The sequence below is a fragment of the Amborella trichopoda genome, chromosome 9 (genome assembly GCF_054954075.1).
Source record: "Amborella trichopoda isolate Santa Cruz 75 chromosome 9, AtrichopodaSantaCruz75HAP2 v2.0, whole genome shotgun sequence".
Taxonomy (NCBI): Eukaryota; Viridiplantae; Streptophyta; class Magnoliopsida; order Amborellales; family Amborellaceae; genus Amborella; species Amborella trichopoda.
Genome location: NC_142344.1, coordinates 6,758,381 through 6,785,475, shown reverse-complemented (window position 1 = coordinate 6,785,475; position 27,095 = coordinate 6,758,381). Strand labels below are relative to the sequence as shown.

The window sequence follows — 27,095 nt, the reverse complement described above, 5'->3', positions numbered from 1 at the left end:
AGATATGTTAAAACTATTAAACAATAATTTTATAACCTTACTAGTGCCATTACAACAATACTTGATAGTTTTTTGTTGAAACTTTCAATAAATTAAACAACAATGCTTATTGTGTTGTCACAACACAAAACATATCATAGATTTATTAGGAGTATAAAATGAAACAAAAACATCAATACTAAACACAATAACTAATTAACAAATAACAAGAATTGTGAAATAAAGTATATAATTATTTTTCAAAGAAAAAACAAAAAAAACATAAAAAATATTAAATAGTGGTCCATCCAAAATACTATGTCATATACATGAAAGACATAAAATTTAAAAAATAAAATAGGAAATTAATCAAACTTCCCTATACATAAAAAAAACAATAAAATGCTTAAGCAAATTTGAATCCCGTACCGAATACCTAAATCTTTAGTGTCATTGAATATCTCTCTTGCTCTTTATAAGGACGCTACTGGTTTAAAGAATTTTTTTTTTCATTGGTTATTCTTCTTCTAATTTTACCTATTATTTTAAGATATACAATTGTTTTGATTACTTTTTCTTTTGGGGAATATATTGGTTGTATTTTTTTCATACACTTTTTTTTTAAGGAAACTCATTGTCGATGAATTTTTTTGTTAAATCAAGATTTTAATTTACTTCTATTGTACTTATCTCTAAACCAAAATTCAATAATATTAAGTTAATGAAGAAATAAAGTTATAGGGAAGAAGTTTTTTTGAAATATTTTTTTGAAAACAGATAAAATACAAATTTATATCAGTTGAAGTAAAAAAATGCTTCTTTATAAAAAAACTCAGAGTTTCTAATAAATTTATGAAAAAATCGCAGTTTAAATGGAGACCTGCTATGGTGGATAGCATGCATTGTATTTTATATTTTTAGATATGATTGATAGCATGCATTGTATTTTATATTTTTAGATAAAATTGAGCAACCGCAAGTTCTGCGTTTCAATAGTTCTCACTATCGGACACATGTAAAAAATATAAAAGAGTAGTTAAAAAAAAATAGATAGAAAAATATTAAAAATAATTCAATAAAAATAAAATTATCAAAATTCCTTTAGGGGTATTTCGATTATTTAATTTTAAAAATTACTTATTTACTATTTCTTACATGTGCAAGATGGTGAAAACTGTGAACATCTAAAATTTCAGATTAATCCAATGAATAGAAAAATTAAATTTGAAATACCATACGTGCTCACAATTGCCCGATTAAGATAAGCTGGCAAGAGATTTTTTTCAAGGTAAAGTGCAGCTCCGATATTCATTGTTCGGTTTGAACATTGAATATCCAAACTACGCTTTAGGCCAGAAATTATACGGCTTTGAACATTGGATGTCTATTCTACCATGCTACAAAAAAAAACAGTTCAAACGTCGAATATCTGATCCACAATCTAGCATTATAAAATAGATATGTGATCTCCAAAATTAAGAATAAAACAAAAAATACATATTAAAAATAGTGCACTGCCAAATATGAGGGTAAAATATAGACTTGATGTTACGTATCAATATTTATGAAAAAATTTTCTACAGAATTTCCAAAAATAAAAAATGCAACAGTTGTTTCACTCATATTTTGTGCATAAACAAGATGGAAAAGGTATAAACCACATAAAGGAACCTTTATTCTTAATTTATTACGTTAAAGTATGTGCTTTATTATTTAGTATAAGCTCACAAAATAAAATTTATTTTTAACACCGAGCCCTAGAAAATTTATTTGAGCAGGAGGTGGGCCAAAATGGGGCAAACTTTCGTTAGAATTATTTCCTGCAACGACACAATGTGAAAACGCAACAAAACGGTCGAAAAGCACGACTTTGTCTCGGTGCAAATCACGTAGAAATCCGCAATTTTCAGCCGAATTTTCGGTTGAGGGGTAGATCTAGCTCGAACATTTCGGAGAAGCGGGATTTCGTTGTTAGAGAGCAGTTTCTACAAATCTTAGACCTTGTATCTGATCCTCGACTGGTTCATACTTCTTTCAGTTGTGAGCTTGATTTCTTCATTTTCAACATCGAATAAAAGCTCGATTTTGAACTCTAAAGCGCTCAAATCAACGGTTTATTTAAGCCCCACCTTGTTAAAATCCACCTGGTTCTGCAAATGATTTTCAGGCAGGCGATTTAGCCAGAATTTTTAGAAAACAGGCGAGTTTGAAGGTAATTTCATCTTCTTCCATGTTTTTTTGGGTACCCAAGTTGTTTAGGTTTGTGAATTCCGTTGGGTTTTGTCTATATTTTTTAATTTTGGTTTTTCGTGCTTTCTTGGTGGTTTTTTCGGGTGCTCTTGTCGTTTACTTAGTCAATTCTGTTTTGCTTTTTTTTTTTTTTTTGGATTTTTTTTAATGATTTTGTGAGTGTTATTGATTGGGTCGCATGGTTTTTAGTGTTGATCTCTTTCTGATAGTTTATCTCTTATATTGTAACCGATACTCAGATGTTTATAGACTTCTATAACGCTCACTGTTCATAGTTTTTGCATTCTTTTTGGGTACCCATGTGGTTTTATTATTTGATTTTTCATTTTTTATCTGTTATCTTCAACTATGATTCATAGCAAGGTGAAGGATTCTTTTGCTTCTAAGAAGCATTTTTTCTAGTTAATTCGAAATCTATTCGGTTTCGAATTTGTTTTGCTTGCTCTTTTGGCTGGAATCTGCTGAGATCCTCCATTCAGCTGATAATACCTTTTCACTATTTGGTTTTCTGTGGTTGCCTATGTCATTTAATTGCTTGAAAATTCACAGTTTCTCTCTATTTGATGATTGTAAACAACGTGAATGGTATTCTTAGAGCTTTTATTTTTGTGATGGGGTCTTGTTCATAATTTAAGTGCATTTTTCTTTTAACTTATTTCGGCGGTCTTTTATGAGTTATGAATTTTGACATTTTAGATACATTTTCAAGTCGAAATTTTAATTCTTTGCATTATTTTTTTTCTTTTTCAAAATTAACACTAACTGTTTATTCTAAACATTTTCTGTTTGAGACCCATGAAGCTCTGCTCTAAGATTTGAACTGGAGGTATGATATTCATGATTAACAAATGTAAACAGATAGCATTTTCTGGTCATTACAGAACAACATTTATGAAATGATTTTTTGCTTGGGTGGGGTAAATTTTGTTCATTATTGTAATGAAGAACCAAGTCTTCACTATTGTTTTCTAAGACGTGAAATTACAAAAAAATTGATTTGTTATAATGTGATTTCCTTTTCAAGCAAATTGGATCAGGAGGGCGAGTCGCATGGAGAAGGTTGATTCTGACAGAAGGCTTTACACTCGGATGCGATTATGGGAACATCCTGATCAATACGTCATTGAGCCTGCTGATGGCCCCTTCGATTCCTTTTTAGCAATCAGCCGTGTAGATGGATCTCTCAACATGATTGGTTAGAGCTGTCTTCACTTGTGTCTTCTCCAGTCTTTGCCAATTTGACATTAAATTGTGGTTTTGACATTACATTAAATTTTGGTTTTGACATTGTTATTGAAGAATTCATTGTATGAGTGCGCATGCGCATGTGCATGTACGTGTGCACACGCAAGCACATGTGTGTGTTGCTATTTCACATAGACACGAATACACCATCCACATTTCACATGTAAGTTAATGTGTGCATGTATATCTGCACGCACCATGACCAAAGTTGCTTACTTAGTGATTTATGTTGTTGGATGAATAGGAGAGCTTCCTCAATGTGGTTCGACCCCAGCCCCCAAAATGCGGACTATTTATGGCTTGGTTGGAATGCTAAGACTCTTGGCAGGTGGACTCTTGGTGCCATAGATCTACAACATATTTTCCTTCATGTTAAAGTTTTAAATTTTTTTATTTAGTTTGAGATTTTTTTGGTAATTTAGATATGGCTTCTAGTCTTGTCTGTTGCTACAATAAAACAGTTTTAATTAATGCTGTGCTCTGCGAACTTCCTCTCTTTCTCTCTCTCTCTCTCTCTCTCTCTCGCGCTCACACACGCACGCACATACACACTCTCACACTTCAGGTATTGTGCTCTCACATTAACAAATCATAGTCGAATGAAGCATTTGATCATTCTGTTGTGTATATTAAATACCTACAATCTGATTCCTTTCCTTTTTATGATTTAGGGGCATATATGGTAGTAATCACAGAAAGAGAGTGTGTTGGATCTTATTTGGGATACCCCATGTTCAAGGTTTCGAACCTTCAGATTTTTCCATGCAATCATGCTCTCAAAATCTCAACAGCAGAACAGGTCAGCAAATTCCCTTTGTCATTCTTGATATTTCTTCCAATTGTGCTCCATGATTCATACCTAGCTATTACCATCCACATTTTTCACAGAAAAAAATGGAGACTGAGTTTGCTGTGCTCCTAAATGCTGCAGAGAGAACTTCTGGGCTCTACTTTTCTTATGATGTAAATCTGACACTCAAGTGAGTAGGAATTTTTGTGGTTTTTTAAGTAGCATGGAGCTGACTTAGGTTGAGTCTGACTTAATTTTGGGCAAGCATGTGATAACTTCAAATTTATTTTAGTGAAATTTGTGTATATATCCGTTATATTTACTGTCATTACAAAAAAATCCTTTTAGTATCCGTTATCACAGAGAGATCCGTTTTTTGAACTTCATAACATTCTTTTAGAAAAGATGGAACTGCTGATTTTTGGATTTTCAAAAACCGAAGTTCCTAAATATTTCGAGTTTTCAAAAACTGCAATTTAAGAAATTTCGGTTTTTGAAAATCCGAATTTATGTTTTTATATTTTTTGAAGTACCTAAGAAATCTCTTCTCTTCTCTCTCTCTGACAAAATAAAGCAAACACTTTCCTTGTCTCCGCTGCTCTCACTTTAATGGAGGCAAAAGTTCAATGTAATTGGATTCAAGCTCGAGGATGTGACTGCTAGGTTCTTGGAGCTCCTTGCAATGAAGAAAGTGAAATTAAAAATGAGAAGGAAGCTTCTCTCTTCAGTGCATCTAGACTCAGGTACTTTGCGGTGCCAAAGCATGAGGGTGTTATAGATGAAGAGAAGAAGGCTTCTCATTCTTCACCATTTTAGATCCCTCAAACTCTGAAGTGAAGAATATATAGCTTGAGAGTGTGGATATTTGTTATTCGCCCATCTTTCAAAGTGGAGGAAAATTTGGAACTAGACCACGCGTGATTCATGTAATGGCCACTTTTTGTTTTTTTTTTTATAAGGTTAACTGTTGTATTGAGAAAAAGATAAGGCGTACAAGTAAGCAGCAAGGCGACCCACAAGCCAGGTCCCTCGGCAAAAATTCATATAGAGGAGAGGACCTACAAAACTGGTCCCTTAGCAAAAAATAGGATTCCCTAGATAGGATCCCTGTAAAAAAAGTTGGGGCTTATATAAACACTCCATTACAGTCATGTACAAAAAGAGAAAGGGGTAGTCCAAAAGGTCACGAGCACAAAGTGAGAAACGAGAAGCCCGGCTGTGAAAAACTACAGTCTCTCAGCTGCTCAAGAGCGCTCCCTCCTTAGCCAGTTGGTCTGCTAAGGCGTTTGATGTCCTCCAAGTATGCTTCCATAGGGCGACTGTATCCCGACATATGTGCGTAATGACCACTTTTGTTATGAGGCGACATGTTTGATAGTTTGTGCTTTTGGATGATGATGCAGTAGGCATTGCTTAACAATACTAGGCTTTACTTGATTGATGCTGATAAGGTCCAAAGCAAGGCTTATAATGGGTGATGCGTATTAGGTGGCAATGGAGGTGGAGAGAGAAGCCCATGGGTTCTATTCAAATTTGACAAATTGGTGGATGATATTTAACATTTCGATTGTGTTTCAAGGCCTCAAAGGTTTGGATTCATTCCTTCTTGCGCTTGCCAACACTGTAATTCTGAGGGAGAATGCACCTGAGCTGATGAATATCATTCTTAGAATTGTGAGAATCCTCGCCAACACTGTAATTGTGAGCTTGAATGAAAAGCCCATGTATTATTGATAATATGGGGTTTCTTGATAATTTTTTTAAATTCTGCGTGTCTTGCACAAAGTTTTGATGATAAAGGAGGGTTTCTCTACAAATTCGGAGTTTGATCCATATAGGGTATCAATCTTGTACACTATAACGTGCGAGTTACAGAGAGCAGCTGAGGCAGGGAAAGCATTGGCTTTATTTTGTCAGAGAGAGAGAATAGAGAGAGAAAAGAGAAGATATTTTTTAGGAATATTAATAAAACAAAAATATAAATTCGGATTTTCAAAAACTAAAATTTTAAATTTTGGTTTTTGAAAAACCGAAATATTTAAGACCTGAAACTGAAAAACTGAAAATTTTAAATATTTGGTTTGAAAAATCGAAAATGGGCAGTTTTGTCTTTTTCTTTTAAAAGTGTTATGAAGTTCAAGAAAATGATGTATTTGCAATAACGGAAACTAAAAGGTATTTTTGTAATAGCGATAAATATAACTGATATATACGTAATTTTTCCTTTATTTTATTGGTCTACTTCGATGTGTGATACTCTTCTCTGGTGTGTGTGTGTTAAATAGCTAGAAACATTGAAAATAGATATTTCTCTTTCATAATCGATATGCCCTTTTGATATATCTTACCTACATCGAAAATTTAGCCAAAAGTGTTCTTGAAAAAAAAAAAAATGCAAATTAGGTATTTTCATACGGAATGATTAGTATTCCTTTCAGTCTGAAAGGCATAAAGCTATATTTAGCTCCAGGCCTCTCTCTCCTGAAACAAAATTTATTCAATATATTTATATCATTGTTCTCTATCACTTATTGTTTTCTTTATCATCCATATCACTTTTTGCTGCTGGATTGGGAATGGTTTATCTTTTTGGCTTCACATTTTTGTCTGTTGTTTTTGCTGCTGTTGTTGTAGCATGCAACGTTTACATGATCTGGGTGATGAGTCAAAGGCGCTTCCCCTTTGGAAGCAGGTGAATTTGATTTACGACTTAACCTGTTAGCTTGTTTTTCCAGCATTCTTTGCGAATCTTGACTCCATAACTAACCATTCCGTTTCATGCTTTCCACTTTTTTTTTCTCTAAATTGGGGATATCTATTTGTTTTTTTATGGCACAGGCCAATGTAAGTTCATAGCACATTTTCTCTTTCTATTTATGCCATAATGGACTTTTATTTTTTATTAGGCTATCTAGTGTCCTGAGATTTATCTAAGGGAAATTCATCAAATCCACACCTTAGAAATGAACTATTTAACATCTCACAATATATATTTTTATTTAATTTCAACTAGCTCATCATTTTTTTGATCAAATTTCATATAGCCATCTAATTCCATATCTTGGGTTTTGAATATTATCAAATCACACATACAATGAAATGCTAAATAGGTCAATTTTTAGGTTTGATTTGATAAATTTTGATTTATTTATTCTGATTACCTTCTGTTGAATCTGCTAAAATACATCCTAATGATCAAAACTAGGCCAAACTATTTGCAATTATAATCTCATTAGAAATTCTTATATTTATAACTTTAAGATATAGCTTCCAAGGTGCTAGTGTACTACCCTAACCATTAGGTTAGAATGCATTCCTTGCTTTCTCAGATAGTAAGCTTCTCACAAGCTTGATATTTTGTATTGAGTAATTGAATATGTTCATCCATCACAAATTATTGACTTTTTGCTAAACTTTTTGTTGCCGAGGAGCTTTTGTAATTCATCTATACATTTATATTTTGCTGGAAAGTCACACTGAGAGATGGCTCACATGTTCGTGTTGGAGACTTCCTTCTTGGTCCATCGTAAACTCGTTTGGTTATTTTTTCTCACTACGTATATCCCATAAAGTTATTAACATGTTCCTGATTTTCTCACTTTATTGAGAAAGCAAAAAATGAACTCTATTAGAAGGTTGTAATATTCTATGCTCTCAAGTTCTATTAGGTGAATACAAAAAGTAACTTCAAGTCAACTTTCTGATTATGGTACCCTTGGCTTTATGCAGGCAAACCCTAGATTTTTTTGGAATAATTATATGTTGGAAGTTCTCATAGACAACAAGGTGAGATACTGAGATTGGAGATAGGGGCATCTATTGCATTTTTATTTCTTAGAGTTATTTTATTTTTCTTTTATTTTTATAATGAAATTTCTGATATGATTTATGGACTTGTATTTGCAGCTTGATCCATACCTATTGCCTGTCATTCAAGGAAGTATCTTTCCAAATTGGTTGTGCTTTGGCCATTAGCCTTTGCATTATGTTGTCTAAACTGGGGAAAAATTAAAGAATGCTTTCTTTTAAATTGGCTTCTATTTGAGGTTGGTGCCTTAATTGTTCCTCAGGCTTTCAGAACTTTCAAGCCACTGTTGGAAAGAACATTGCTGATGTTACCTTGATTGCTAGGAGATGTACAAGAAGAACCGGTAAAGTACTCAAACCATGCTCCTTTAGTCACTCTTATAACAAACGAGTTCTGGGAGGGCGCCTAGGGACGTGGGCCTTTTTAAAATTTTTAAAGATGCCAAAATGGAAAAAGTGGTTTAAATAGGTTATGGGGGTTATTTTCAACCCCCAAAGTTAAAAGAACACTTCCATCAGCCCTCAATCTCTTAGCTATACCTAGTTTTTGATAATCAAAAGTATTTTTTGTGCTTTGAAGAAGCTTCGTAATTTTTCTTTTCTCATTGGAATTATTTTCTCATATAGAGACTATTATTAATATATAGCCTATTAGTTTTAAATTTTTTTAAATTTTGTACGGTTTGAATGTTGAAATTTTGAATAAGTTTATTCTCAACATGCGATATATCATATGTTGATATATAAAAAAGTATGTTACATTATTTTCAAAAATAAATTACATAATTGATACAAATATATGTATATATGTGCGTTTGGACAACACACACACACACAGATATATATATATATATATATATATATATATATATATATATATATATATATATATATATATATATATATATATATATATGTATATATGGGAAAATGTTTATATAAGGTTGCAACCTTAAAATGTAGAACTACAGATGCACTACAAAAATCCATCGGAAAAGTTTATTTTAATGTTGAAAAAACCTCTAATTGATCATCTCGACATCGAGATGTATGAATATGAAAGAAAAAAAAGATTTTGAGTCCTAGAAATAGTGCATCTTGCAATACATTATCTAGACCGTCCATTTTCAAGATTTTCATATGTTTTTAGATCTGCTTGATTTTAACCATTTTTGGAGTTTAAAATTTTGTAATTAGATATGAAAATAGATTTTGAGATAATCCTAAGAATTTTTTTACCAAAATTACATGTTATGATAAAATTTGGAGGTGCGCCTTAATTGGATTGTTTAAGGCTGCAACCTTATGGAAACCACACCCATATATATATATATATATATATATATATATATATATATATATATATATATAGGGAATGGATGCTGTTAGCCCTCTGGCTGACTGCTACAGTGTCATCCAATGGCTCAGATTGAATTTGGGCCGATCTGATGGTCACCATCTTTTTTCATATTTGAATTTTCATTTATTTTTCTATAAATTCAAATCACTTCAAAATTTAGGCGTGCATTCTACTTATCAAGGCGCATCTAATAAAAATATAAAAACAATAATTCGCAAAATATAAATTGACCAAAATACTTCTGAAAAGTTTCGAGGGTATTTTGGTCAATTTATGTTTTTGGAATTATTTTTTAATATTTTTATCAGATTCTATTATTTTTTAAGAATAGATGTTCAAAATTTCAAGTGATTTGGATATGTATAAAAAACATGAAAATTCAAATACGAAATGAGGTCGTGATTATTGGATTGGGCTCAGATTCAATCTGGGCTGTTGGCTGACACTGTAGTTGTCAGCCCATGGGCTGACAGGATCTTTTCCTATATATATATATATATAGAGTTTTGTTAGGCTACACCACTTGGTGGTATAGACCCTCAAAGTGTTCAATATTTTTGGACATTAAAATACCCTTGAATTGTAATACAAATATTTTCAAGTAGGGGCATTTTTGGTAATTTAGAAGGGTAGAGTGGATATTTTTATAAGAAAATAGTGGCATTCTATTTAGAAGCGTAGAATGGATATTTTTAAAAACAATTAATGCATCTTATGGGTGATGTCATATCGGTGATGTCATTGTCTACTATTGTTAATAAATGTTTTTGTTTTTATTAGGAATTTCTAGTTTACTCTTGACTAATTACTTAAAATACCCCTAAACAAAAAGTTACTATACTATAGGATAAGGGTATCTAAACATCTAAAAATGTTGAGCACTTTAAGAGTCTACACCACAAGTGGTGTAGCCTAACAAAACCCATATATATATATAAAGAAAAATTACTATAGGGTGTCTGCTTGGGCGCTGAGCACCAGGTCGGCCGCCTAAGGGGAGCCTAGTGTTTTCTGAAACCTTGGGGATATGGTGGACTGGGAGGGTGATAAGCATAAAAAATCAGAACTTGTCATCTTTCAGAACATTACAACAACTTCCAAAAAACATGGTATTTTGGAGAGGCTGGTGGGTGGGAGGGAGGGAGAAACAGTTGCATCAGTATTTGAACAGTTGCAACTATAGAACTTTCAAATATATGGCTGCTGTTCAAAAAAAATTTCAGTTTTTATGTGGCTTTTTGATTTAGGAGGGATGAGATAAGTTTTCTCATGAGGATGTATTTTGGATAAATTGTTTGAAATAAAAGGGTGTATCTGATCAAGAGAAGCAATTTGAAGATAACTTTATCAGTTATTTTAGATTTCTTGGTTATATGAAAATGGCCATGCTCTGTATTTCTAATTTTCATTAAAATGTTTTATGGATCTAGTAATGAAAGCCTTTTCTTTTTTACAAGAACCCGTATGTGGAGAAGAGGGGCTGATTCCGATGGCTATGTTGCTAACTTTGTAGAAACTGAGCAGATTTTATTTTGCAACGGCTTTTCTGCTTCTTTTCTACAGGTAAGCAGTTCTTCTTCATCTTCTTCTTCTCCTTTTTTTTTCTCAATATTTATATGGTACTTGCTATGTATCTAATGACAATTATTCATGTGTTTACAGACCTTCAAATTATTTGTAATTGTATTTCTTTAATTTAATAATCCTTTGGTTTTTATGATAGCAGTTATATTAGTTATTATTTATTATAGTTTGCTAAAACAACATACCCATAGAATGAGTATAGCTTAGATGAAGATGTTGAGATGGATGAGTGGCATGACAAGAAGGGATAGAATTTGAAATGAATATATTCGGGAGAATTTAGGTGTGACACCAATAGGTGTGATAAAATGAGAGAAAGTAGACTTAGGTGGGCTGGCCATGTGTGGTGTAGACCCAGTATTAACACTTGTTAGGAGGTGCAAGTTAGTTCAAATAGAAGGCTAAAAAAGGACAAGGGACAAGCCCAACAGGAAATGGTTGGAAGTAGTGAGAAAAGATTGAGGACTTATAGCCTCTCTGAGGTTGTGGTCCTTAATAGAGCAGAATGGCGGAGCAGGATTTATGTAGCGGACCCCAATTAGTTGGGAAAAGGCTTTGATGATGATGATGATTTATTACAATTTGCTTTTACTTTGAATGGAGAATGTCAATGATTTTTTTAATTTTAGTTTATTTTAGTTTTTGGTAGATTTGAAGTTTAAATGTGGCTATGTAGTAATAAATGATTGATTACATAATCATAACCACGAAATGAAATTGAATTGAAAATTATTCTTAGTTGTGAATTTTATATGATATGTTTACTTGATGTGCCACTCTTTCTAATTTTTATTTTTCATGGAATTTCATATTTTTCTTCAAATGTTTTTATCTTATGCCTTGTGTTACCTCCATGGATATGGTTGATACCGGTTCTCACCTTTGACATCCTTAGTAGTAAGGGAACTAGGATTAATTATTGATAAAAGGTTCCATGTGTACAGAGCAGTGTTACTTATGAAACCTATCAAACTTTTTTGATAAAAGTCTGGATGGTTGTCAACACACCCTAACACCTTATCCGCATATACGCATATGTATGCATCGAATCAGATACTTGCATCAACATCAATATGTCTGCGCTCATAGATGTCTATTTCTGCATGTATGTATATATTGTTTATGTCTAAGATGGAAATTTGATTTCATTTCACAGTATACTAAGTTGGATATTATGCATTCATTTTTCTAGGTTCGAGGATCTATTCCATTACTATGGGAGCAAATTGTTGATTTGACATACAAACCTAAATTTGAGGTTGTGAACCCTGAGGAGGCGGTGAGTCTTTTGAACATGTTTCTTCTATAAATAATCAGATATCAGTGGCAGTTTCATGGTGCTTTGTCTGGGTTGGTTGGTAGGGTGGACCAAGATTTTGGGGTTCAAATTTGAACACACCGCACCAAAACAGAAAAACAAAAGAATTTAATGCTCATTTGGAGTCTTCTATGATACCTCTAGCTTGTTGCTTCTTCTTTGCAGCCCCGAGTCATTGAGTGCCATTTTTTGGATTTGGGGAAAAGATATGGATCTGTTTTGGCAGTTGACCTCGTCAATAACTAGTTTCGAAACTTTTATGTGTTGGTTTTCTTTTCTTTTTTTGTTTGTTGATTTCTCCTTATTTCCAATTATAAGGTACATTTTCTATCTTATTATACATGAGGAAATGTCTTAGCTAACTTCGATTATCCTCGCCAGCATGGCAGTGAGGGCCGCTTGAGTCAAATATTTGCCAATTTGATGCAAAATATTGTTAATGAGTCTATAAGGTCAAGAACTGTTATTCTTTCTTTATTTATACTCAAGTTTTTGTATGTATTAAGAAAGTTCTTGTATCCCCATACGATAGTGTCAAATCTTGCTTATCTTCTTTGCAGATATGTGCAATTGGACTTTCATCAAATATGTGGCCATATCCACTTTGAACGCCTTTCTATTCTTTATGATCAAATCTCTGATTACCTCATGAAACACAGGTATGCAGTTTATTCTTCCTATTGAAAGTGTGGGCCTGTATTAATGGTAATTCTAGTCGACATTGTGCTTATTAAATCTTTATACTAAGTTAAAATTCACTATATGCTCTCGTAGAATGATGACCTAGAATTTATTGCAGTTGTAACGAACCTTCCCCACCACAGCAATACAGAAGGGAATGACCAGTTGTACCTGCTTTATTTTTCTTAACCAGCGCTCGACGATTGAAACGAGTACTGTAATCCCCTAGCCGTAGCCGATTTGTATCCCCTTTTGCTGCTTGAATTGATTCATCAATTCAAGAAAAGGGCTGCTGATGGATGGCTGCTGGGCGTCGAGTGCTCCGCTATAGATGACTAATATATTCCCGAAACCGTGCGATGTAGATATAGCTGCAATTTGAGAAGCGGATAGCCTGCCTGAATGATTAGCCCTTACCCTACTAGCCAAGATAGCTGTATAAGTCGTGGTCACTTTGTAGTGCATGGCATGCAGTATCTTATTCAAACTTTTCCCTAGTTACCGGGATCTGCCAACCTAGGTGTAGATCCCTCTTTGGGATCTCACTCCATCGATCTAGGATAGGGATCTCTAGGGGATCACAATTCTTAAATTTTGGGATTTTGATCCCCACTTTTTAGGGATCACTCATAGCCAATAAGAGACTAAGAAAATGATTCATTTGGTTCTTAATTACAATCATACTCTCTCTAGTGCTTTTTGAGGTTGTATAGCGTAAAATTGTAAGTAATACAGGTTGGTATGGTTTTGGAGGTTGTAAAGTGTGAAAATGTTATTCAATTATTAAAAAATCAGCAATCTAGATTGGTATAACCAATCTGGATCCGGAATCGCCAAAGGCTGTGTTGGTGCTCAAATTGAATAGGCCGTTTCCTTATATAAATAATGCTATAGGTAACTTATATTATAGAAGTCAAATTGCTCTGTTGGTGAGAGTGTGTGCATGTTATCCACAAATTTGGAGGTTCAAACTCTCCTAAGTGATCTTTTTATAAATCTTTTATGTAGTTAGAGCTAGTTCAATTAATATAAATTTATAACATATATAAACTATATCATAGAAGTCAAATAGCTATGTTGGCTAGAGCACATAGGCCTTATCCACAAGGTCGGAGGTTGAACCCTCTTTGGTGCATATTTTTTTTTAAATTTTTTAAATTTATATAGTTTATTTTTGCCAATTTAAACTAGTTTACTTTTGACTTTTGAATTTTAAAAAGAAAGAAGGGAGAGTTCGAAGTTCAAAACTCTGACCTTGTGGTTACAACTCCAAGGTACAAGTTCTAACCAACTAGACAATTTGAGTTATAGGATACATTTTGTATATTGTAAAATATATATCCTCATTTCTTTTTTTCTTCTTCTTCCTATTTTTTTTTGGCTGGGTTACCAATCCAGTTGATCCAGATTGTCGATTCAGCTGGTCCAAACCGGATCGGTGGTGTGCGACCCACCCCACAGATCTTTTTTAAAGCACTATTGTAAATAAAGCAGATTTTATCAATAAAAAATCAGCGCCCTTGTATTGTTATCAGTTATCCTGGTGTGCCTCATCATAATATTTTATATTGTATTTTGTGGGATTTTTTCTACAAAAGGTATATAAAAATATTCTTTATTAGTTTAATAACATTTAATTAGTAACTATTTAATTTTTTATTGCTCTTTTTTATTCTCATTTTTTGTATTTTGTGGGATTATCAAGTTATTCAATTTTTATAAAATATTTGAATTTTAAATTTTTATATGATCAAATAATTGTTCAGAATGCGCTTCCAACCTAGGGAGCTTCAAGCATGTTCTACTCCCTTACTTCCGCACCATCTAACATTTCTAACAATTGTGAGTTTGCCATATAAATAGTTTATCTTCAAGTGTTGTTCTATGATTTATGTTTTTTATTAGATAGGGCACGTGGGTATGATGTGCATTTTTGCAATGGATAGGGATAGATAAATTATCCATTCCATGTAAATTGTTTATCCAAACTATGAAAGGGCGGAAGATATAACATTTGCTGCTGGAGGTCTCTTAATGCAACTAAAGCTTTTGGGCCTAACGTTTACTAAGCTGTAAATAATCGTGTCCAGGTAAAGAGTGATGCACCTAGTGCCTACCCGTTGTCCGTATCTTGATTGAGACCTTTCTTGTGTAGAAAAAATTTATATACTAGTAAGTGTTGTATGGCTTAGGAGGTGGCCCGAAACACTGAAATTTTCCCAACAATTCTACTTCAATGGTAGCTCCCAAAGGAACTCAGGCCTCACGTGGATAGTTTTCTTCTTTAGTGGGCCATGGAAGATACAACGTAATCGCGTATGACATTCTTGGGGTCGTCTAGCTGACCACAAGTAGTTCGGATAAGGCTCGAGTGATGATGATAATGATATTCCTCAGGATAAATTGGATATTTGCTATTAGAATATCTTATAATGGAAAAGTGTGTTGAGGGAAAAATAGTGAAGGGACGTAAGTTCATGGAAATGGAGGGTTCAGACAATGTTTTCATAACTATGTATAGTTCTCTTTAATTGTGTTCTGAAAGCAGCCAAAACTAACGTGTTGCTTTTTGGGAGAGCAACGATTTTTGTTATCAATTAATCATAGGTTTGCTTGTTGCTTGCCCAAACTTGTCTGTTCTAATAAAAGTATTGAATACATTTGAACATACATGGTTCAATTTTATCTGCAGTCACTGATAACTTGCTTTGCTTTGAAATTTTTAGATACTGTTTATTGAATGCGAAAGGAGGGAAGCTTGATGAACAATTGGGACTTGTTAGGACCAATTGCATTGATTGTTTAGACCGTACTAATGTCACTCAGGTAATGCCCACATTTATCATGTTCCATTATTCAAACATCAGCTACCTTGTAGGTTTAATTTAATTATGACATCCTATTTTGTTTATATATTTGAGTATGACATACAACTGGTAATGCCATTACCTGGTTGGATAAAAAAAACTATGGTTCAATGTAATTTCTTGTTGCAGTGCTTGCTAATAAATAATTGCTTTTTGAAAAGCATTAATGTTACATCTGTCAAAAGAAAAAGAACTTTACTTTCAAGGGTATTTCACTTATATGTCAGTTTTGTTTTTCTTGTTGGTATTTCTCAGTTGCATTTGGTTTAACTTTTAACTGGCGTATATTAGTGCCAAACTTAAAGGAGAGCAATATTGAGATATCTTCTCTGATTAAGCTTGTCAGAGTCGAGATGTAAACTTGTTTCACTGGGGTGCAGTTTAAATTTAACTGTAGAATCAGCTTGTAATTTGATCCACAAAACAGTAGGAGAACAATGATTGAAGAAAACATAGAAATAAAAAACTTTGGGGAAATCAATTATAGTTTTGTAACTAAAAATATCACCTCCATACCTTTTGGTGCATAATGGTTTCATTGAAAAAAATAGCGGTTACACCATTATAGTAGAGGTAACAAGTGCATTAGACTGATTGGAAATGAGACAGGCCATGGTCTTCCCAGTGAACTTGTATTGGTCAAGCTACCTGTCACTGAATTTTGATCCTTAGAAAAGGATTACATTAAGGTAAACTTTTTCTCTGATCATTAAGACAATAAGGAATCCTAACTCTAGCTTATTAGAAAATTAGTAGCAGGTAAAATGTACATTACGTGTTCTTTAAAATGGAAAAAGTTAATGGTTGTGTAGAATCTTCTTATTTGATCACTAATAGTTAATTTTGGAATAATATACGTTGATTTACCAATTTTATGTTAGTTAAATAACCAAGGTAGTTAAATTACCAAGAATCAATGATGATTTATATAAGTCAAAAGATCACTTTCTCCCTAGGGTTCATATCATCACTAACTCCCTCAAGTAAAATCTATCTAGGAATATTATTGGGAACCCTTAATTGTGGAATGTAACCTCATCATTCTAGCACCAACCTCAATAAAACACATTTCATGCACACTTTATACGTGACTGATGAAAATAATGTCCTAAGATAGAACAAAGACTATCACATTTTTGGACGCTTAGATCAAATTATCTAGGAACTCAAATCATCATCATCTGAGCCTTATCCCAACTATTGGGATTCGGTTACAGGAATCCTGTTTTGCCATTCTGCATTATCAAGGGCCATACCCTCAGGCAAATAATAAGTTACCATATCTCTTTCACTGCTTTTATCTCTGTCTTTTCAACATTCCCTTTGCCCAAAAGGGTGGTTTCAAGCCTCTAGGGATAATGCAGGAAGATCCATTTTCCTGTTCTTGGGATGGGGTGATAAAGAGTGCATAGAAAACTTGACATTTCCCATGGAATGGGGCGCAAGCAAAGAATGAATGTCATCTGTTGAAGTCGGATTTAGTCTATTGCCCCAAGAAGAGGGGTGGTTTGGGATAAGAAAACTCAAGGACAACAATCAAGTCTTACTTGGAAAGTAGTAGTGGAGATTCCAGGAACCCACACATCAACTCCGGAAGAAACTCATGCAAGGAAAATATGGTGTTAACGAGAATGGGTGGTTTGTCAAACACCACCCATACACAAAGCAATTATCTGGACTATGGAAAGGATTTAATGGCGGACGATCCGAGTATATGGGGCAAACCAGAACCCAGGTTTGCAATGAAAGAATAACAAGATTCTTGGAGGACATTTGGCCGAAATCTGGGGCCTCTAAGGAAAGGTATCTGAGACTGTTCGCAATAGCAGCTACGCCATATGAGTCCGTACCTGAAGAGATCCACGGTTAAGGAAGGACAGTTTAGATCCCAAAATTGTGTAGAAACCTGAAGGATGAAGGCCCGAGGTTTTAAGGGATTTCTTGGAGAGTTACAGGAATTCTTTATGACTATTTCAGAGAGAAATCATGATCTGGAGTGGGAACAGCAAGATATGTGCTCAGTCAAGTCCGAAAGAGCCCTAGTTCCCATCTAGAAGGATCTTTCAAGTGCATCAAAAGTGTGGGGAGACGTGGGCCACCCAAAATTCAAGCTTTTGGATATTTAATGATAGTAGATAAATTTATAACAATCGACCAACTGATAAGCCTAAGAATAATTCCTAATAAGTGCAAAATGCTCAAAAAGGAGGCTGAGGATGTAAAGCACAAATTTATGCATTATGAAACTACTGCCAAAGGCAAGGGAATATTTTCTTTAATTATTTAGTTTTTAGTGGGCAGGATCAATCCAAGACTTAATCAAGCTATGATTTGCTCCAACTATGGGTAAAAGAGGGTTGCTTCTCTTTTGAGTCTGCATTTGCTTTACTATGAATCATCTGGACAGAGGGAAACTCTTGTAAAATCAATTCCAGATACCACGCAGTTGCTTGGTTAAAGGACATGGTCGAAAATCAGGCTGTATCCAAGGCTTGTATAGGTATGGAGTTTTGATGAATCTTAATAGTGGGTTTTGAAACCAATGGCTTAAACTAGTAACATCTGTTGTCTATGATAAAAGAAAGCCAGTGGTATGGTTGCCGATTGATGAAGGAAATTCAAATTCAATTTTGATGGTACTTCCCAAGGTAACCTAGGGCCTACCGAGTGGGGGGAGCATCGAAAGATACATGAGAGTAGTATACTAAAGACCTATTCTAGCGCTTTTCAAAGTATGGTTGACAATGGGACGGGTGGCCTGGCCCAGCTCAGTTGACCCAGCCACAGTATGTGGTTTGACGGCTTGGCCCAGTGGCAAGGCGGACCTGGCCTCAGGCAGGGGAAAGGTCTGACCAGGCCGACCATGTTTTCTCATTATTATTTTATTTATTTTTTAAGTTCAATTAGGCCCATCTGGGCCTGGGGCCCTGGCCTAACCTCTAGGGACCTGAGCCAGTCCCGGCCAGCTACCAGCCGTATTGCCAAGGTGTGATGCAAGCAAGGCTGAAGCATGGACAATGGTAATAGGTCTCTGGAGTTTAAAACCAGAATGGGAAGGAGATAGTAATAGAAGGGGATTCAAAAAATGTAATCACATGGGGAAGAAGGATACTGATCCCCCATGGAGTTTAAGGATAGGTTGGATGAAATTTCTGCATTATTTAGCAATCTCTTGGTCTCTCTTCACAACTCGTGGCTGGAAACCAATAAGATAGCTGATCAATTGGCACGAGATGGTGTCAATCAGATTTATATGCAGTCCTTTTTCTATCTTCTGGGATGTCACGGGGACAAATTTTGTGACTATGTACTTTTAGAGTCTGAAAGTATTAGTGATTAACTATCAATTTAAAAGAAATTCACTAAAGTGACACAAATGTGTTTAGCAAAGGATAGAATGAAATGGTTCAATCAAACTTTGTTGTGCTTGTTGCGCTCATGCTGAACATACTCCCTCCAGTGTGAAGAGTAGTTTCTTAAGCAAAATTTTATCATCTGTAGACATGTGAATTATATGTGCTACATGGTGTCTAGACATTTGGTTTTTATGTTGTAATTTTTACATCTGTTTGTTTGGAGGAGAAGTTAGTAATTGAAGTCTAAATGTCTTTTATGTTGTAATTTTTACATCTGTTTGTTGGAGCAGAAGTTAGTAATTGAAGTCTATTTGTTTCTTTTTATACTCTTTTTGTTGTTTTAGATTTAGTTTATTATTATTGATTGGTGTTTTCTTCTCATATGTCTAATGTTCTAATATCTATGATAAATGCTTAAGAGCATGATTGGGAGGAAAATGTTGGAAAACCAACTCCAACGAATAGGGGTTTTCAGTGACGATGAGTCTATACATAAATATCCAAGTTTTGATGAGGGCTTCAAAATCAGTAAGATCTTATGACCTACTGCAATTTATTCAAAATACTAACTTATTTAATGTCTTTTAAAAAAGGGGCTTGTGCCACATTCAATTATGAAATCTTGGAACTTCTCAAAGTCTCATCTGTGTGTTTATTTGTGTGCGTGTGTTGTGTGTGTGTGCAGGCATGTGTGTGTGTGTATGCATGCACGTGCGTCTGTGTGTATCTGTGTTAGTTATTGGTTCATCTATAAATGCATTTTAATGTTGATTTCAGTGTGGGCTAACCATGGAGATGAGATAAGCATCCAGTATTCAGGAACCCCTGCATTGAAAGGAGACTTTGTCAGGTATTTCTATGCAACCTTGGTTGGTTTTCTTTCTTGAGCTTTCCTTCGCAAGTCATATGTATGCAGTGCATGAATGCTAACATCATGTCTCACATAAAAATGGATTGTGTTTTTAATTATGGCTATTTAATTATCTTAAACTTCAATGGAAACTCGGATTGTCAGGGAGAGTCAAAACAGTTAGGATATTAGTAAACTGATAGTGGAAACATCTGCTTGAGTAAAAAAACTCCAATTGTGTAGATAGTATATCCTCCTTTCTGGTCTCTTAATGAACAAATTCAACTTTCGGCCTCAGTATTTTCTTCCATCTGATTGTTTGCTAGATATGGGAAGAGGACCATCCAGGGAATCTTCAATGATGGACGGAATGCACTTGCTCGTTATTACTTAAACAACTTCTGTGATGGCACAAAACAGGTTGGTGTTAGGCAGGAATTGTTTTGCATGAAGTTTTTCGTTTTCATTTTTGGGCCATAGGGACTCACTTTGATCTTAAGACTATTTAGCCCTTAGAATTATAATCTCATCTATATGAATGATTAGTTATGTACTGCATCATTCTGAATTATTTTAGCTGTGGCTTAGGATAGATTGTTCTGTACACTTATTTTTAGATATAATACTCATGAACAAAGGGTGTAAATATTCATGACTGATTACTGCGCTATGGATGCCAATGGATTATGTTGTGGCTGTTTATTCGTATTGTATTGTATAATAGATGAGTTATATGTATGTGTAAGAACAGACCAGTAACTGTGTTGAATTCATAGTTAACTTTAATGTTCTTTTTCTCTCTCAAGGGCCATGTAGAGTATCTCTGTAGTTTATAAGTGCAATCTTCATGTGGCATGAGAAATATTATGCAAGGATTATTCTTCACAGTTACATGGTATCGGGGTGATATTTCCTTCAAACGCTTGATTCTTTGCAAAATCCTAATTTGGTTGATCTTCAGCACCAGTCTTCAGTAGTCAGAATTTGATAAATGTAGAGGCTAAACATCAAATTTTCTTTCATGTTCCACATACAAGAGATCCATTGTATTAACCAGTTGTCTCCCTCAAGCCATATTATTCGGCTGCATCTTCCTTTGATGAACGTATACCTTTATCTCTAATATAATTCTCTAAGTTTCCTTCTCAAAATCCTGCTGTCATCCTGAAGCCAAGCCCTACCATAGATCTATTGTCCATATCATGGCTTTAAAACTTGCAACTCGGGTTGAAACTTTCCCGAGTTGACTTGCCTTAGGCCTGACTGAGTCTTGTTGTGGTATCCAAAGACTTATCCAAGTAATACTTTTTTGATAAGTCTCGGATGAGTCTCTCTCTCTTACTCACTTCCTTAAAATCTATTTTGACCATAGTTATCAAAATTGGGCTGAACCGGTGGTTGAATTGGTCGAACCTCCAACCGGTGCCTTGGACGGTATACTATGGGCAATAAACCGGTATTTCTTGAGCACTGGTCAAAACCGGTGGTTGACTAGTTGAACTGGTTTGATTGTCAGTTTTGCCAGTTCTCCTGGATGAACCGACCCAATCTTTCCTCCAACTCTCTTCCTATCTTTTGGTCTGATTTTTGTCTTTTTTCTATATTTTCCATTTTGATGCACATGATATTTTATTTCCAAAATATTTAATTCAAAAGGCCTCAAGATTTTGGCCAAAATCGTCATCCTAAATTGTTAGAAGGAAAATTGTCTTACTTATCAATTTTCTTTCCCCCTTTTTGGATGTACTTTTTTCTCTCTTTGATGGGGACAAAGGCGCACCAGGTCCGTCCTCATTGACGAACTTATGCTTTATGAATAATGATGTCATAGGCCATATTCATTTTTTACATAATTTACTAAATTGAAAAATCCTCCAATATTTAATTTTTTGCACGAGTTGGAATTTTTTCCGATAATTTTTTTAACCGAGTTTTCAATGGTTTTACCTAATGTTTTTCTTATTTTTATTGAATATTTGAAATTTAGTCATTTTTTAATTCTTTATGCATATGAAAAAGGTTTGACCGGTCGGACCGGTTTTAAATGGACCAGTCCCTTTGCCGGTTCGAGCACCGGTCTGATCTCAATAACACTATTTTAGACCTATGCTCTCTCTCTCTCAAAACTTCTCTCAACCTTCCCCCCAAATCTATTTGGGGCATTGGACCTTTAGTTTTCTAGGTCCTTGGGATGCAGTTGCACTGGGTGTAACTGTTGCCCCTGACCTAGTTGTCCATCCTAGGTATTGACTAAAGTGAATTTGATGCCAATGAAAGTTCAAGCTCATGTCCTAGTTGGTTTTGTGCATTTATTCCTCGAAGTGGGTTCCGTGGCTGTTGGAGGTTGATTCAGCTAATTTAATAGATGGGTACTTGTGGGTAATCTCTATGAGTTATCTAGGACTTATATGGCCTACATGTGTAGTTTCCCCATATTTTTCCACATGGCTAATGAACTGATGGACTTACTTGCGAAGAAAGGGATCCCATTGTTTCTCTTGTGGTCTGTGATTCCTTTATTTTTTCCTTCCTAAATGGCTCTGCCATAAAATGCATATTTGTACTTTTTTACACTGACATGAATGACGCTTTGGTTTCTGAAAAACAAATTCCAATATTTTAGACGTGACCACAGTTGAAAATATTCATGGTTCATTTAGAGTTTCTTGAATCACAAGATTAATTGTTCTTTTTATATTTTTGTTGTGGGGATTATTCTTCAGTGTCTTCTTGCCCTGTCAAGTGAACACATTTCAAGTTACAGAACCAAAGGGCCTTTAATGTATTTCTGAGTGCATTTTCTACTTGTACCTTTATTTTCCCATTTATTAATCATACTTTGATGGGTTAGTATTCTGTACTTACAATATTATTTGATTGTTGGTTTTGTTGTTCCAACTTCCATGCATTTCTTCTAAAAAAAACTTCCATGCATTAGTCATTGAAGGTTAGCCCTTATAATGGCTTTGATTTTCATGCATTAGTCATTGAAGGTCCTCATTATAAATTTGGTTGTTGCATGAACTAAAAAGGATGCCATTGATCTTCTGCATGGACATTATATTGTTGCTGTTAACCGAGACATGACTTCGTCATTGCAAGGAGGAGGCTTTGAGGCTCTAGCTGTAAGTTACCTTCATATTCAGTATATTTCTTATATTTCTAGGTACATATTTTCTACTATTTAATCTCATCTGCCTGACACATGGAAGAAATTTCCTGGAAGGATCTATATTAACTCATTTATATGATGTAAATTACTCAAGAAATAATTGAGGTTCTATGCACGCCTGTGTGGTTTGAACCATAAATGTTGCATTTACCTGCATTCACTGTAATCGAATGTAATGTAGTACAAATTAGAAAATACATATAATTTATCTAGGGCAGTGATTGGCTTAAAGGGATTATTGCTTTTTTGAGTAGTTGAGCTTTTGATTTTGGGGGATATGTAATTAAGGTGAAATTTTATTCCACACTTATGACGGGCGTTGCACACTTAATGCACTGTATGCTATACTTTGCACATGAATAGTGCTCATTGAGTGGCTTGTGTCTATTGAATCCGCTGGTTTTTTCTCAAATCTAATGTTTCTACTTGATAGATAAAGTAAAAATCTTGCTAAGGAGACAAATTTGAGCCAAATTGCACAGCCTGTGGCCTCATATCTTGAAAAACGAAAATGAGGGTGGAGTCCTCAGGAGAGTACGGTATAAACTTGGGCGAGTCAGTCCATGTCTGTATGGTATCGGGCAAATCTATATGATATTTTTCCGAGTACTTACAGGGTACATACTACCTTGTTCCAGTCTCGGCAGGCTGCCAAGCCCAAATAACTTGCCCGAGTTTGTGTCAAAAGAACTTTAAGGGCAAGAGAAGTCTCATAATGTGGAAGCTCTCATAGTGTTATTTGTATTTGTACTAGTTTTGCTAATGGATAGGTTGTCAAGAATGTTAATGGTTAGAGATGGGCCTGAAAAAGATTATGTAGACCTTGGATAAGGGATGCACATTGTTGCAATTGTTCGTGCTCACAATGGAGTTTTTTAAGTTCTTTGTAATTTCGTGGAAGGAGTTTGTCTACGAGGGGAATAAATTAAATAAACGGATGAATAAAAGTGAAATTTAATATAGGCCTAAAAAAATTCCAAAATGAAAAAATATTCTTCTATGGTGCTCTAGTGTACATTAAAATCTTCCCGAGTCTGGCAAAACTTATGTTTGTGATGTCTGATGTCATTATTTATGCATCCAATATGCTCTAGTCCAATCATTCATTTATTTAGCATATTATGCATACATGCCTCTAAGTCAAGATTTAACATTTTCTGGAAAAGGAAATAAAGCAATCCCTTTATCAAATTTCATCTGGACAAAAGATATATTTGGTTGCTGATTTCTTATTTCATAGAGTTATCGTTATTTATTTTTGTTTCACCTGAACGTATGAAACTGACTTTTTTGTAATTTTAATCTGCAGTCATTCCCACTGGCTTCAGCATTGGTTCTAGCTGGTGTCATGCTTGCAACCATGTCGTTGAGGCAAGGTAGGAGATATCTGTAATGCAATCTGTGCAGGATATCTGTGCAGGTTATTACACATTCAGTTGTATCAAGCTATGTGGAAACATAATTGATGATGCAGTTAACAAATGAAGCACTTCAAGTCTGAAGCTGGACAGCATGCGAGTCATATTACGACACTATATATATATATATATATATAGGGAAAAATTTATATAGAGCCGAGGCTCTAAACAATTAAATTAGAGCCTACTTCAAACATTTCACTAGAAAAGGTTGTTTTGATGTCCAAATATCCTCAAATTGATCATCTCGACTTCAAGATGCATGGACATAAGGAAAAAATAGATTTCAAGTTTTGGATATCGTGTATTTTGTAATGCATTTTTGGACCGTCAATTTCAAGATTTTCAAGTTTTCATAGATCTGCTCAATCTACACTATTTTTGAAGCTTGAAACTTTATAAATAAAGACAAAAATATATTTGAAGGCTATCACAAATATTTCCTATATTGAAACCACATTTCTCGACACTATTTGACTCTAATTTGATTGTTTAGAACCTAGGCTCTATACAAACCGAACCCATATATATATATATATATATATATATATATATATATATATATATATATATATATATATATATATAGGGGAATGATTTCATGCAACCGTTGTATAGTAATATAATGCAACAATCTTCAAAAATCATGTTCGTGCCATTTGTTTGATCCCAAATTTTTAAATGTACACTCTTTCCATTGAACAAAGCACAAAAAAACAAAATTTTTAAATGAACCCTAGAAAGTGTTGTTTTAGCCCAATCAATATAAGTCATCCTTTTTTTTAAGTTGCTTTGATTTAGGCCTTAGAAAGATTTTTCTCTTTTCAAAATTTTTAGATAGCTTTGTTCGCATTGGATGAACAATGTTGAAAAAGAAAAACAATGGTTTGGAGTTCTTAAAGGCCTAGATCTTGAAATTCACAAAACGGATGGTCTAGATCCAATGTTGGAGGGGATTCATTTTAACCATATCTATGATGCAAATTGAGTTTTATTTTTTTGAAAATTGAGTATTGGGATGACGTGAGGGTATGTGCAATTTTTGGGGTGATATAAATGCTACAAACATGGTTTTCTAAAAGTGTCGTTGCATTATATTACTATACAACCTTTGCATGAAATCATTTCCCCCATATATATATATATATATGCTAGAAAAATAGAATATTCTTTTAAGAAATAAGACATTCTATATATAGATATGTACCTAAACATGAAATTGATGTCAAAGGAATCCTAATTTTCTTTTTTCTCATTTTATAGAACTAAATGTGCTCTAGAGTCAAAGTGAGAAGCACGTGACGGCCATAAAATAGAATTATCACATTACACATTCCTGGTCAAATTTATAAACAATTGTGAATTTTGGGAACTAATCAATTGTCAATTGTGTGCCTTTTTTTATGGTATATACATGAAGTCTTCCTATAACTTGAGATGCTGAGTGATCCTTGTGTACATGATACAAGTACAACTTAATGTCCCAGAGGCAAATCACAACATTATTTGTATATAAATTATTCTATCTTTTTTTATTCTGTTCACTAAGATATTTGCATTATGTGGGTATCAAACTAGCTTTATGATTTTTAACCATTGTGAAATTTGAGTTGCTGTGTGAATTCTTATAATTGGTGTTAATACTTAGTAAATCGTGGTTTTGATTTTATTTTTGGGTTTTTGCAGCTCGAAATGATGCTCGGCACTTATTACTGTCTGTTGTGTGGGCTGGTGTTAGCCTGAGTATAATGGCATTTGTCAAAGCGAATGGGAGGTTATTTTGTAACAGGCCTCGTCTACATAAGCCGCGGCAGTGAGATAGGAAACTTGCCTTGATACTGTTTCCTTAAGGGGTTGTCCATTAAAGTCCGAATGCATCGTATTGAAACAGAAGCATCGTCTTCCCAGGGTCATTTTCTAGTTTCCTTCTTTTTTCAATCAGTTAAAAAGATCAAATGGAAATGGCTATATTTGATATGCTGTTTCCCTGAGCTCATTTGATTTTAAATTTTGTGGATTAGCCATGTAGTTGTTATCTACATGCCTTTGTACATGCTTTTTTGTGGGTCTAAGTGGGAATGGTTCCTTACATGGGACTTAATCATGAATTTTGTTGGAAGTACTGCACTGTAACCTTACTCGGTGCGATTGTGGAATCATGACTCCTAAGTCTGGATATACCAGCCAAACTCGGTCAGAAATATAGGTTCAACTTTATCGTAAATTCCCAGCTTCTAATTATGCAAAATTTCATTTCTCTGATCAACTAATCAATGTTTTAGAAACTAGACTGGGATAGCCTGGGTCAACAGGTTGGACTATGGATTGGACCAAAACTGGTCCGGGTTCATAAAATAACCTGCCTTTGCTAAAAGTACCGTTTTGAATTTGCCTGTTCAACTGGAAACTCTGCCAAAG

The 27,095-nt window shown here is 34.3% G+C and overlaps 1 protein-coding gene across 25 annotated transcripts; it reads left to right on the top strand.

Annotated features, from left to right (window-relative positions):
- The first annotated feature begins 1,905 nt into the window (after positions 1-1,905).
- Positions 1,906-26,901, top strand: LOC18424077 (phosphoinositide phosphatase SAC7). Of its 25 annotated transcripts, none has more exons than XR_016041172.1 (20): positions 1,906-2,191; positions 3,254-3,424; positions 3,719-3,802; positions 4,146-4,273; positions 4,363-4,454; positions 6,899-6,956; positions 7,994-8,050; positions 8,171-8,204; positions 8,335-8,416; positions 10,889-10,994; positions 12,208-12,294; positions 12,715-12,785; positions 12,894-12,992; positions 15,741-15,840; positions 19,657-19,765; positions 20,015-20,087; positions 20,414-20,507; positions 23,190-23,212; positions 24,569-24,635; positions 26,364-26,901. XR_016041172.1 is itself a non-coding variant. In XM_088847516.1 (20 exons), the coding sequence occupies exons 2-20, from the start codon at positions 3,280-3,282 to the stop codon at positions 26,492-26,494; spliced, it is 1,710 nt and encodes a 569-aa protein (XP_088703642.1). In that variant the 5' UTR covers positions 1,906-2,019; positions 3,267-3,279; the 3' UTR covers positions 26,495-26,901. The 25 variants fall into 25 exon arrangements, 15 of the variants coding, with proteins under 15 accessions (XP_088703642.1, XP_088703646.1, XP_088703641.1 ...); XM_088847516.1 differs by having other exon boundaries at positions 1,906-2,019; positions 3,267-3,424; positions 23,120-23,212; XM_088847520.1 differs by having other exon boundaries at positions 1,906-2,019; positions 4,406-4,454; positions 23,120-23,212.
- The last annotated feature ends 194 nt before the right edge of the window (positions 26,902-27,095 follow it).